At 36.5% G+C, this 14,051-nt stretch overlaps 1 protein-coding gene across 1 annotated transcript; it reads left to right on the top strand.

Moving 5' to 3' along the window:
- The first annotated feature begins 11,757 nt into the window (after positions 1-11,757).
- LOC141403217 (uncharacterized) lies at positions 11,758-13,320 on the top strand. The gene is made up of 2 exons (XM_073985400.1): positions 11,758-12,595; positions 12,854-13,320. Exons 1-2 carry the CDS (start codon positions 11,758-11,760, stop codon positions 13,318-13,320), a joined length of 1,305 nt encoding a protein of 434 aa, XP_073841501.1.
- Positions 13,321-14,051: the final 731 nt, after the last annotated feature.

Raw genomic sequence — 14,051 nt, 5'->3', positions numbered from 1 at the left:
TTAAATTTCGTGGTTAGTCTTCGGCAGAGTTATAAAACATTTCAAAAGAGAATTGTGGGTGTAGGTCCACGTTTTGATATCGTGCATAGGTCCACGCCTTCATATAGCCCCCATAGGAAAGTAACTCCCGATTTTCGGTATTTTCGACGCTTTCGCCTGATTAGCACACCGAAATGGCTGAAAGTTTGTATTAAGTCTTCGTTGGGGGCTTACAACTTTCCACCAGAAATCTGTTGGTATAGGTCCTCGTCTTCCTATAGCCCCCATAGAACCGTACCTCCCCATTTTCGGTATTTTTAATGTTGTGGCCTCAATATCCACTCGAAATGACTGAAATTTAGTGTTTGGTCTTCATATGTTTTGAAAACATATTGAATACATCAAACTCTTGTCTTTTTGTATGTGACATTTCCTTTAAAAAATGTTTTTACCGATTAATGGTAAAAACGGTTCATTTTTTTTAAAAAATCGAATTTTGACTTTCGCTGTTCACCATTTTTTAAAAGTCTCTCGTATTAAAGCAGTGTTGTTAAGTGCTTAATAAGCCCACAAAAATATATGATTCATTTTCGCGCTATAGCCAAGATCGAAGAGCCGTTTCTTAAAAATGAGATATTTATATTCAAATCAATAAATTTGTATTCCGAAGTACTTGATTTTTACCACTGTTGGCCACAGTCGGGACACAGTGCGGTCTAACCCACATGCCCAAAAATTGAATTGTCTATAAAGATGAAACGGGAACCTTTTGAAATACATTCTAAAAAATTCCATATTGCATTATTTTAGAAGGAAGTAAAACCTAGTGTTATTCAATCCAATATGGAGATTTTTAGTAGACATTTCAATAGGTTCTGTTTAGACCTTTTTAGCCTGTTTGAGTGTTTTGGCCATGAGGGATAGGTCGTTTTGGCGCTGAGCGCCACATATATGGCAGCTATATCCAAATATAAACTGATTTCAATATAATTGACATACATATTTTTAAACCACATTCCAAATTTCAATGAAATTGGACATAAATACATAGCGTGTTTGTTTTATCAAATATATAAAATCGGTCAAACATATATATGGGAGCTATACCGAAATTTGAGCCGATTTCAATATAATTTGGTATATTTATATCTAAATTATTTTCCGCCACAGACCCAATTTTTGGTTCAATAGATATCCGCATACAACTTTTACATATTTGGAGATACCTCCGCTCCCGATGCTGTATCTCCAGTTCAACGTAGAATTTCAAAAATTTATATATCCAATGTTACTTTCAGGCGATACAACAATATTCTCTGAAAATCTTTCTTCAAAATATATTGTTGCAAATTTCCGCGATATCTGAAAAATTATATACTCCAGATCCTTCAATGGATAAATACGAACAGGTTGAGATCATATTCTCTGACAATCTTTCTTCGAAATATATTATTGCAAATTTTCGCGGATTTTTCGCGATATCTCAAAAACAATATACGTCAGATCCTTCCTTGGATAAATAAGAACATTTTGAGAAAATTTTTTCTGACAATCTTTCTTCGAAATATATTTTTGCAAATTTTCACGGATTTTTCGCGATACCTCAAAAATAAAATACATCAGATCCTTCCTTGGATAAGTACTAACATTTTGAGACAATATTCTCTGACAATCTCTCTTCAAAATATATTTGGGCAAATTTTCACGGATTTTTCGCGATTTCTCAAAAATAAAATACCTCAGATCCTTCTTTGGATAAATAAGGTCATTTTGAGGCAATATTCTTTGACAATCTTTCTTCAAAATGTATATTTGCAAATTTTCACGGATTTTTCGCGATACCTCAAAAATAAAATACATCAGATCCTTCCTTGGATAAGCACGAACATTTTGAGACAATATTCTCTGACAATCTCTCTTCAAAATATATTTTGAAAATTTTTCGCGGATATTTCGCTATATCTCATAAATAAATTACGTCAGATCCTTCCTTGGATAAATACGAACATTTTAAGACAAACACGAAACAGATCGGTTGTAAATTGGTCGAGTTTTTGATTCACGTACGAACGTCATTTGAGTTTTATATAATAGATATATATATATATATATATATATATATATATATATATATATATATATATATATATATATATATATATATATATATATATTATAGTCGAAACTTAAATTTTTTCGAACTGACACTTGCATGTGTAAACGTTCGGAAAAAAATTAAAGATATACCCCGTTTATATAACCGGATTTAACAAACCGACTGGATTTTAAATATCATTTCCATTGCTTATATTTCAAACAAATCCTCATAAAGAAGGCTAACCCTGCAAAAGCTTTAATATAAACATGGCCTTACTTTCAAAGCACTTACATTGATTACTGACAATGAAATTTTGTCGGCAGTGAGGTTGTTAGTTGGTGTGGCAGTGAATATGTGTGAGTGTATGGTATTTTTCACTAGCATGTGTAAACAGAAAATGATGCAATAATTGAAAATTTTGTTATTTGTGTACACTGTAAACGCATTTTAAAATATAAGGGGAGGCAGACATCAAACCTAGTTCGCCCAAATGCTACGTTCGACAACAAAGAAATGCTCCTTTAAACGTTGATAAAGAAAAATTCATTTGGCATGTTCGCAATGGGTTATTGAGGATTGTCGTCCGTTTTCAGTTGTTGACTTATAAAATGTTTATATTTAAAGTATTCAGTTTTCAATAATTTTGAAGAAAAATAGTTTTCCTTGGTGCAATATATTTATTTATTTGATTTGATCTAATAATGTGACGAAAAATGCAACAAAAACATGTGTCAACGCATTTAATTTATCATTTTATGACGGCCAGCAGAGCGGACAGCCATTTGCTCGCGCTTATGTGGTGGTGGTTTTGTGGGTGGCGAAAGCAGTACTGTGCATACTGCATTTGCGAATCATGCGAATACAAATGTAAAAGCAAACACTGCACGCACTAAAGCAGTGAATCTTTCATAGGGGTGAATCTGCTTTTTGGCACAATCATATTTTTATGGGCAAGGCACTGCACTATTCGCTTTTTGGAAAAGCATGAGAGAGTGCTTTTTATATGCATTTTGCGGATCTCTGGTACCTTTATATGGGGGTGCTATATCAAAGTGTGGACATTAGGGCGACCCAAAAAAATCTTTTTTATTGGAACTCCTACCCTTATTTTTTTCATTTGACCGAAAAAAACTTATGTATGAAATTTAATGGCGTTCGGTTCACGTTAACCCATGCCATCCGAGCGATCGTTGTTCCCATAGTAATTTGAATGGTGCCAAAGGTGCATTTGGCCCTAACGTCGCAATTATGGTCATATCGATGAAAAACCTTTACCAGTTCACGGTTTCCCTTACATAGTGGCTATACCAAGACATGAATCTATGCTGGTAACTTTTAGTGAAGATGTTTTGTTACTACTGGAAACCTGAAATGTAAAACACCAGTAGTTGGTAAAAAAAATGTAGCTTATATCTTCAAGATACGCAAAATCGGGTGGTACCGTTATATGGGGGTTATACCAAAACATGGACTAAGGTGAACATTTTTGGTGTAGAAGTTTCGTGACAGCCGGTAAACTCAAATGTCAATTTACAGGTGGTTCAGTAAAAATAAAATAAAACCTTCAAAACATGGACCTATGTTGAACATTTTTAATGGAAAAGGTTTGTGACCACTGGGCCTCGTAAGGTTCCCAGTGGTCACAAGTGTTGAATAAGAGGTGGTTCCGTCAAAAGTGTAGATGAACCCTCACAATTCCTACTAAAATAAGTAGGTACCGTTTAGCCCTCATGCCAGCACATAGACCTACATTTTTTTGGAGGAAAAGTTCAATGACTGCAGGGAACCTTAAATGTCAAATAACAAGTAATTTGGCGGGTAAACAATTTTTTGGAAAGAAATGTTGTGACCAAATTTCAAGCTACAGCTAATTTGTTAAAAAATTGTATCTAAAATCTTCAAAATACCGACAGTCGGGAAGTACTGTTATATGGAGGATATACCTAAACATGGACCAATGTTGATAATTTTTGGTGGAGAAGTTTCATGTTGTTAAAACCATCAAAATACCGAAAATAGGGAGGTACCGTTATTTAGGGGATATATTCGTAAATATGGGCCTATGTCGAAAAATTTTGCTGATGAAGTGTTGTGACTTCAAAAACCTCAAATGTCAATTCAGTAGGCGAGCAACTCAATTTTACAAAAATTAATTATTTTTTCAACATATTATAATTTGATTTATTTTTTTAGGATATCTGCAAAAGGATCTCTGTTTCTTGAATCACTTAGAAGTCTTCCAGAATCCCGAATTCTCAACCATACTTGGATAATGTCTAGCCATGTAGTTTCTTTCTACCTCTTTCAGGTCGCCAGAAATAGTTGTCCGCAGTATATTTTGTAGCAATTTTAATTCGGGGTTTTTCATGCCCTTTTTTTTATCAAATTTATCAACTCCTTCTCGCTGTACGTTTTTTTCTCAATGACTTCGACCTTTGGTATGAAATCATTCCATGATATTCTCAGTACGCGTATGTCACCAATCTTTTTACAAAATTTTAGCTAAAATCCTCAAAATAATGAAAATCGGGACGTACCGTTAGATGAGGCCTATAGCTAAACATGGGCCTATGTTGAAAAATTTTTTTTAAGAAGTGTTGTGACCACCTAAGAAACTCAAATTTTTAATTACACCTAGTTCGGTTAAAATGGTAGCTAAAATGTAGAGTTGTGCCAAATGAACTATATGGAACTATTTAGTTCACTACGCAGTTCCAATGGCCCATGTCATTTGTCTATTACTAAAATCTAGAGTTGGGCAACCTCGTTCAATTGAACGATCCGGATCACAGTCCTCATTCAAAGACGAATGAGCAACATCATAAAAACCAACGTGTGAAATTAAGTATACGCCGTTTTGTCAAAGAAATTACCGGTGTCCATTGAACGAGTGATCCGGTTCGTTAAATTGAACGAGATTGTCCAACTCTACTAAAATCCTCTAAATACAGAAAATAGGGAAGTAAAGTTATATACTTAAATATGGGCTGATATAACCCTGCCTATAGAAAAGTGTACTCGGGTGCAAAAATATAATATACCCTCAATACTATGGTGGAAGGTATAACATGAAAATATGTAGGCATATAGTCTGGCGTTGAACAATTCTGGTTGCCCAAGGAGGCGTATGATAGATATGTGTGTTTTAGTAATATATAGCTCATACGCCACATCCTAACTATAAGTTATGACCATTCTTTCTCTGTGTTTGATGGTTGAGGTGTTGTTAACGAAATTTCACACGTAGTCAAATATAGCTCAAAAGTGTTGCGGGAGAGGTACCTGAATGAATTAACTTTCCTTTTAATAGATATCGTCCCCCACCAGTCATTTCAGTCGGTCATCGTTAGTTAAATTCCAAGTTTAGTGGACTAGAACTTTTAGGGAACAGCTTGGAACAAAGTTCCGTTTTCAAATGTGTAAAAATGTGTGTTTTTCCATACCGTTTCCCATATGGACATGTTTTCACACAAATGGACATGTTTTTAATATATGAGTTTTTATAAGAGTTATAAGAGCTTTATGAAACCCAAGGAGTATTATTTATGAAAATATCTCTATAGGTTCAAAAGAAACAGAGCTTTGACCAGAAAAAAAATACGATTCTGAACCACTGTGCGGCCATATTAGGGGTTGCGAGCACAACGTTAGCTTAAACTGCACTGTTGCGAACATTTCTAAACTGTTCTACCTTCGAGAAATTTGGTCATTACCCGGTGATTACCAGGTGAAGTCATTTGTCAGACCAGTTGACACGATGATAATGCTTTTTAAACCAGGACGTCCTCATTGACCCTCCAAAACGTAGAGCTATTAATTTGCTCAGCCAGCGCTACACCTCTCTGGCAATTACTTAAGTCTGAGTAAGTAAAGTCCCCTATGAGGGGCCTATAGCCTGGAAAAGTAAGTAGCTTCACCTCCACAGTTCCAACCCTGACTGCTATGCCCATACATTCTATGTACGCTTAGGCGAGAAAGGTCTCTATCGAACAGATCTATACATAATAAGTCCACGTTTAAATAGTATAGTTGGTGTGCTTCTCAAACGAAATATCCTTCCATACCTCACTTAATACCTTCACGTGTTTCCTTCCTTAGGTTTGTTTCAGTTGCCTTTCATTTAACTTTTTTTATATCTTGAACTCTATTCTTCTTTTTCACAGCAATACTTATCTCCGTAACCCAACTCCATTGTGAGACCATAGCATACCGAAAGAAAACAAGTAAAAAAGCATTAAGTTCGGCCAGGCCGAACTTTTCATACCCTCCACCATAAAATATTCTGAACTATAATGGAGTAATTAGTTTTCATTCCTATCCCCAGCTTTGAGTGGGTACGTTAAAATGTCAGATAATGTACATAAAATGCTTCATTCGGGAGGCAAATTTTATGGTGCCTATATCTAACTATGTATGCTGACAATTTGTGGTGGGCTAGAAAAAAAACATAGACCTATGTTGACAGTTTTTGATGGGAGCCTTTAATGTCAAATAACTTCTAATTCGGTTAAAAATTGTAGCTAGAATCCTCAAAATACCGAAAATCGGTACATAACGTGGGAACTTCAAATGTCATTAACAGCTAGTTCGGAGGTATGTGGGCTATACGAATATATGAACTTAAATGAACAATTTTTGTGGCAGAATTTTTGTTGGCTTTTAAATTTCAAATTACAGAAAGTTCGTCCAAACAACTAAACCTAAAGTACGGAAAATCGGGAGGTTTGTTTTGGGGCTATACCAAAACATGGACCTACGTTCGGTTAAACATTTTAAGTAAAATCCTCAAAGTACCGAAAATCGGGAAGTATCGTTATATTGCGGTTATGTTGAAAATTGTTGATGCAGATGTGTGGTGACCACTACAACCTTCAAATGTCAAATTACAGTTAGTTCGGTTAAAAATTGTAAATTATAGCTAAATCGGCCTGAAAATGTAGCTAAAAACGTCAAAATACCGTAAATCGGGGGTACCGTGGACCGATATAGCCCACCACTTGACCTGCCAGCAAACAACACGCATTTTCCCAAAATTTCAGACCATTTTGGTGGAGAGGTGTGGTGACCACTAAGAACTTCAAATGTCAAATGTTCAAATTACAGCTAATTCGGTTAAAACTTGTAGGTAAAAATCTCAAAATACCGAAAATCGGGAGGTACCGTTATATGGGGCTATACCATATAAGATCGACTCAGAGTTTTACCCTGATCAAGAATATATATACTTTATAGGGTCGCAAATGAGTATTTCAATGCGTTACAAACGGAAAAACAATCTTAATATACCCTCCATACTATGGTGGAGGGTATTAAAACAAGAATAGCTCTGACAGACATTGCATACATTTGTTATTTAATTCAATTCACTTGTGAAATCTGAAAAATCTCAACAATGCATATAATAGCTGTACTAAGGACTTCAGGACTTGACTCGTTTCTACAAATAAAAGAGGAAAACCATCAACTTCAAATTGCTGAAATGTAAAAATATGTTTCAAATTGAGTGAAAGAAGTAAATGGGATTGTTTGTAAAGCGTCGAGGAAGAAGACGAACTCAATGGTGTGATAATGAAGGGAAATTTGACACAGAAATTTAGTCAATATCACAATATCAAAAAATGTGATGATTGACGATCAAAAAATTTCGAACATTTGGCCATCACAATGCTGTGCGGAAATAGTGACCATTGCACTGCGCCAAATTGACTAATCATTTTATGAAAATAAATTAAATTAACTTTTAACTCCTACAGATTAGATTTTATTTCTGTTTTATGCAAAGAAATACAACAAATATCTCCACCTTCCCTACGGAGTGCCTTCAGCGGCAAAAAAAACACTCGGCGTAATTATGGCTACATTACACGTCCTTCGGAATTGGCTATAAAAAGTAGGTATCACATTAGCTGAATATATGAGAGACGTGTCCCGTTGGATGTTATTATATAATTATATTTTAGGATATTTTTATCTTACCCAATCTAACCAACACTTATTATACCGCCCTCATTCTCTTTGTACCACCTGCATTCCATATCTTCACTAAAATTTTTATTATCTTTTTATACACATCCGCACACATTTTCTTAGGGTGTAAAACATTTGCACTTCTTGCTCCCGAAATCACTTTGGGCTACTGAGAATAGAAATGTATATTCTGCTACCGAAACCTTGGTATCTTTTGTTAGTTACACCACACAGCTTACGCTTTTGTAATGTTAGATGTCTTTGGGTACTCGTTCATTGATTCTCTTTTATACTCTCCGGATGTTTTGTAAATGTGGAGCTTTGAAAGGAAAAGTTGTACTAAAAAAACACTAAAACTAAACCCACTGAAGAAGACTTGACTTTTTGTTTATTTGATTTGCAGCAGATAAAGCGAGTTAACATTTAGTTTTGATTTAAGTACAGTACATATCTGATTCAAATTGGTCCCGAAAGGAATATACATATGTATGTACTAGCATTTGAAATGACAAAACTAAGTTGAAAAGGATTTACATTATTTAAGAAAATGTAACAATGTTAAACTTTTAAATGATATTTTATAAAACTCAAAACGAGGGAAATTACAGAATGAGAATACGTGAATATGTTCTAATTATATAATGCCTAATAATAAGTGTATTTCTCACTCCATGGATATATTGTGGCTTTTATATAATTAAACAAATTATCGAGCGCAACTTACTTATGCGAGCATCAAACTAGCTTCACAAATTTGAGCAATCAGGAACACAGGATCTCATTTCCGCTTCTAAGGAACGTCTTCAGGTCTTCCAACCCTCTTCCTTCTTGGCTGAACGGAGCTGAAAGTAGAGCTAATTTAGGGATATCGTTGTCATCACAGCGTATAACACGTTCAATCCTTTGTTATTTACATTTTCGGGTCTCAGATCCCACATACATATATCTGATTAATCGCTGCCTTGGCCGCGTTAAGACTTGTAATCGTTTCTTAACGCCGTTGGCAAATTTTAACATATTACATCCATACAGCTAGATTGATTTGACATTGGATTCGAATATTCTGAGCTTTTTCTGCGTTTATTTATTTGTACTATATATATTAAATTCCAAAAATAAACAATTAGAATACAATTTTTCAGGCTAATAATAATATTTACATAGTTCGAAAATAATTCGAAAGACATTTTTTGCATAAAAGCGAAATATAAAACATATGATGACTCAATATCGCAAGCTGGAATTATCTGTGGAAATTGACGGTAATAACATCCCTATTACCGATGATGCAGTTCATGAATCTAACACTCCAAACAAAATGGTGATTGAAGCTGCTAAAAACCCAGGGGACGTTCCGGAATCTTCTAAATTGATTGAAATTATTGTAGATCCTGCTAAGGCAGAACATGCTGATGCTGATAAAACCGATGGTCCTTACCCGGTTATTATTTCTGACCGATTTCGAAAGAGGAAAATGAATTCAGAAGAAATTTGTAAATTAGAGGCAATTGTTAGTCAAATGCAAGCAGATTTGGCAGCCTTGAGAAATGAAAATAGCGAGTTGAAGAAGACATTAGATATCACAACGCTAAAGTTAACATCTGCAATCGGGCGAGAAGGTGCGTTTTATCGTACAATTTGCAATTTGCAAAAACAACTCTCCCTTATGGATGGTGTAAAGCCTCAATTTACGCCCGAAGAACTATTGGAAAGCAATTTGCTTATGGACACTGAAGATCCAATCCAACAAAAGGAAGACTGGGCTACAGAGGTAGCCGCAAACCTCGGTAGTGCGTTTAACGTCGCATCGCCGGCGGCGGAGGTATCTAAGGGTGCTATACCGAAGAAGAAATTAACTACAAAAGTGAAGACTGCAGCTGTTGGTGAGAATATTGTCACTGCGGAGAAGAATACTGCGGTTCCTAAGAAGATTGTTGCCACTGAGAAAGGAGCTCCTACAAAAAAAGCTGGTCCTGATAAAGTAGCTGTAAATAAAAATAAGAAAACTGCTGGAAAATCTCTTCCAGCTATTACCGCTTATGATACAGGCATAAAAGGAATGTTTGCGCTAATTACGAATTGTCTGGGTCACGGTGAGTACACACTTATCTCACTTAGAAATTCGGCAGTTAACATCAAAGTTCGTGATATTAACGATTTTACAAAAATAATTGATATGCTAAAGGAAAAAGGTATCAAATATCATGGTCACGCACCTAGGGCCCTTATTCCCTATAAAATAGTCATAGATCGTCTCTCAGGAGAATTCTCTGAAGATGAGGTTAAGAATAGTCTCGAGAATGATTTTAGCTTCCCAATTGAAGTAATTAGAGCCACATACATGAATAATGATAAATGGTTAGTTAGGCTAACTAGAAATTCTGATATTAATAAAATTTATAAAATTAAGAAAATAATGGGATGCGGCGGCATACATATCCGTAAAAGCAAAGGCAGAAATGTGACACAGTGTTTTAAGTGCCAGCGCTACGACCATACTTCCGCATTTTGCGGTATGCCATTCCGGTGCGTCAAGTGTGCCGAATCCCATGGTCCGGGCAATTGCACCCTTCCAAACAAGAAACAAGAAGATGAATTTGCGGCTACTAACTCAGTAGAAACTGCACCTGTAAAATGTGTCAATTGCGATGTTGTGGGACATGTTGCGAGCTCCCCGCATTGCCCAAAAAGGAAGGCTTATATTGATAAAATCACAAAAGCTAAAAGAAATGCTCGCGCCAAATCCATGGCCGTGCTGGCACCCGCTGCCAATGTACAACCTGGCATTCAATATGCTGCTGTTGCAGCAGGAAATAAAACCATACGCAATTCAGCATCAAATAGATTGTCTAATCCGCAAAGACAGCAATCTGAGGGCATTATGGATATTTTCTCCACAGTATCCAAGGACTGCCAATCAGCTTTTGGTGCTAACCTAAGTGAGGTCATTAGCCGTGTTACGAGATTTTTACCTGAATATAGGAAAATTCGGGCTACCGAGGGACAGTCTCAGGCCTCAATGGGGATGATCTTTGCAATGTGTAATGTTAACAATGATTAACAATCTCACGTGTATATTCGTTAATATTAACTCTTGCATTTCAATGGCCAAGAGACATTACTTAAATAATTTTATTTGTTCTAATAAACCAGATGTACTTTTAATAGCAGAACATAAATTGACATCGCAACACAATTTATCAATACGTGGATACAAAGTTTTCCGTCAAAACAGAGTGGGAGGCCGTGGAGGAGGAACTGCTGTTCTCATAAAAAATAGCCTTAGAAGTGAGAGAATCTATATTGATTGTGGTGGTATAGAATCTTGTTCCGCAAAAGTATTAAAGGAGGATGGTACATCCATCACATTTATTTCCCTTTATCTTCGGCCAGGTGATGATTTTCTTATCAGCGATATGAATTCAATAGTTAATCATTACAATAATAATAACGATATTATTATAGGTGCAGATCTCAATGCCAAGCACCCTCTATGGGGAGGCACTGAGACAAATGCAAGAGGTAGGATTTTAGAAAGCTTCTTAGCGGCATGTCCGAATTTAGCACCATGCGCAGCGTATAGGCCTACCAGACCCAATGGCTCGGGTGGGTCTTATATAGATCTTTTTCTTCATACACCAGGTATATCTATGGTAGGTGGAGGGAACAAAGTACCAACATTAGATTACGAATCTGATCACAGAGCAATTCGAATGGTGGTTGAGACCGGTAATGTACAGAGAGGAGAGGTGCAGACCTGGTTCAACTACGACAGAATGAATATTAACCCGTACAGGAGAAAACTGCAAGCAGATCTTGCTAATAAAAGTTTACCAATTGATAGAAATGTTAATATTGGCGACATCGATGAATGCATAGTTGAGCTAGAGTCTGCCTTCCGTAGTGCTATACAGGAGTCCGTACCAAAGGTATCAAGCAAAAGGGGTACTCTTGGAGAATTGCCTCCGCGTATCCAAAGATTAATTAAAGAACGAAAAAGAATCACCAGAATATTGCGTAGATCACATGATCCCGACAGAATGGCATTATTAAAAGCAGATATACGCAACCTTAGTCGTATTATTGAGGATGCGATATATCAATACGAAAATGATCGTAGACAAACTTACCTGCAGGGAATTACAGTTAACAGTAATACCTATCGGAAGGTAAAGGCAGCTGTTGGGTTGGCTGGTAGAGATCCTGTTAGTGACCTCCTCAATACTAATGGTAATATTATCTGTGATGAAGTAGCTAAAGCTGAAATGCTAGCTGACCACATAGAAAACACGTGCCGAGTAGGGGAATTTCCTAGTGACGATTCCTTTAGTGTTCTCGTAAATGAGACCACTGAAGGGATCGGCACGGGGAATGCCTTGGTATCGTTTGGCAGTGATTGTCTAGCTAACGGTTCGGTTGTCACTGATAGGTCACAATGGGAACTAGGTGGTTTTGTGAAACCAGCAGATGTTGAATGGGCGATTTCTCGAAGACCTACGAAGAAATCATGTGGTATAGACTGCATACCTGATATAGCTGTGAAGCGAGCAGGTTGTATTATATTCGAATTTCTCGCGATCCTTTTGAATCACTGCCTCAATCTTTGTTATTTCCCAAAAGCGTGGAAAACTGCTCTTATGGTTCCTATCCCGAAACCAGGAGCGGATCATAAACAATGTAATAGCTACAGACCTATTTCTCTGTTGTCACCTTTTGGCAAAATATTGGAAATGTTTATACAAAAACAATTAAGACGTGTCATAGAAGATAGGTAGATTCTTAAGGACTGCCAATTTGGTTTTAATCCAGGACTTTCTACAACCCATGCTCTCGCTTGCTTCACCGACTTTGTATCCGAGGGGCTCAACAAAAGATATGGCACGCTAGCCGTAAGCTTAGATTTTGCTAAAGCCTTTGATAGTGTCTGGCATCAAGGCATTTTGTACAAGCTCAAGTCATTTGGCTTCAGTGAGAATCTATGTAGACTGGTGGCCAGCTTTCTCGAGGGGCGATACTTCTCAGTTAAAGTTGGAGAACGCAAGTCTAGTCGGAGACAAATATTAGCAGGTGTGCCTCAAGGTTCAATATTGGGGCCCCTGCTATATAATATTTATATTAGTGACATACCTGGACCCCCTCTTGATGATTTGTTACTGGTATATGCGGACGATGTTCTGATAGCTTATAAGGGACCACTGGCCACAGCTCTAAGACGTAGGATGAACACTTACCTAGAAGTGTTTACTTTGAGAAATGGAAACTGCGACTTAACGTAGCAAAATGTCAGTCCATGTTGATCACTGGAGCCAGTGGACTTGTGTACAAGAACTTTTGCCATTTCATTCCAAACCTTCATATTGGAGATAGTATAATACAGAATGTCGATAAAATTAAATATCTTGGTATATTGTCCCATGACCGCTTTGATTTTTGTAGGCATGTAGATTTTGTACTAGACAAAGCTAAGAAACTGTATTTTGCTTATTACAGAGTTTTAAATATGAATGGTGGGCTCTCAGAAAGGGTTAGACTTCTGATATATAAACAAATTATCAGGCATATTGTGACGTATGCCTTTCCATCATGGTTTGGTATATCGTCACACCAAATGGAAAGGATACGCATTTGGGAAAGGGGGGTCCTACGTGCGTGTTCGGGTATTCGCCCAATTCAAAGGTATGATGGTACATTTGTAATGCCATCATGTAAACTAATATATGAAAAATCTGGAATCTGCCGAATTGATAAGTATCTCATTAACTGTAGCTTGAAATTTGTTGAAAAGAGCCGGAACCTGGACAATCCGATGATACGCGAAGCATTAACCTGTAATGATAGCCATCAGGTATTATTAACAAAAATACACCTCTCTCCTGCGGTCTTACCTAAACTGGAAGAGTATGGATTATTATTCATTGACGATGACCTTTTATTTTATCACAGAAGATATAAAACATTTGATTTATATAATACTGTATATATAACATCACAGTAATGTATGTATATT

Source organism: Musca autumnalis, unplaced genomic scaffold (assembly GCF_047663935.1).
Source record: "Musca autumnalis isolate F117 unplaced genomic scaffold, ASM4766393v1 scaffold_4, whole genome shotgun sequence".
NCBI lineage: Eukaryota > Metazoa > Arthropoda > Insecta > Diptera > Muscidae > Musca > Musca autumnalis.
Note: the sequence above shows the minus strand (reverse complement) of the source record. Positions and strands in the feature narration are given on the sequence as shown.

What these genes read in the sequence shown, in the direction of transcription:
- LOC141403217 (XM_073985400.1), top strand. Translation starts at nt 11,758, where the DNA reads ATGGTGGTTGAGACCGGTAATGTACAGAGAGGAGAGGTGCAGACCTGG. An exon ending in TATAGCTGTGAAGCGAGCAG is followed by an intron (nt 12,596 to 12,853) that starts GTTGTATTATAT and finishes GTTTTAATCCAG; the next exon opens with GACTTTCTACAACCCATGCT.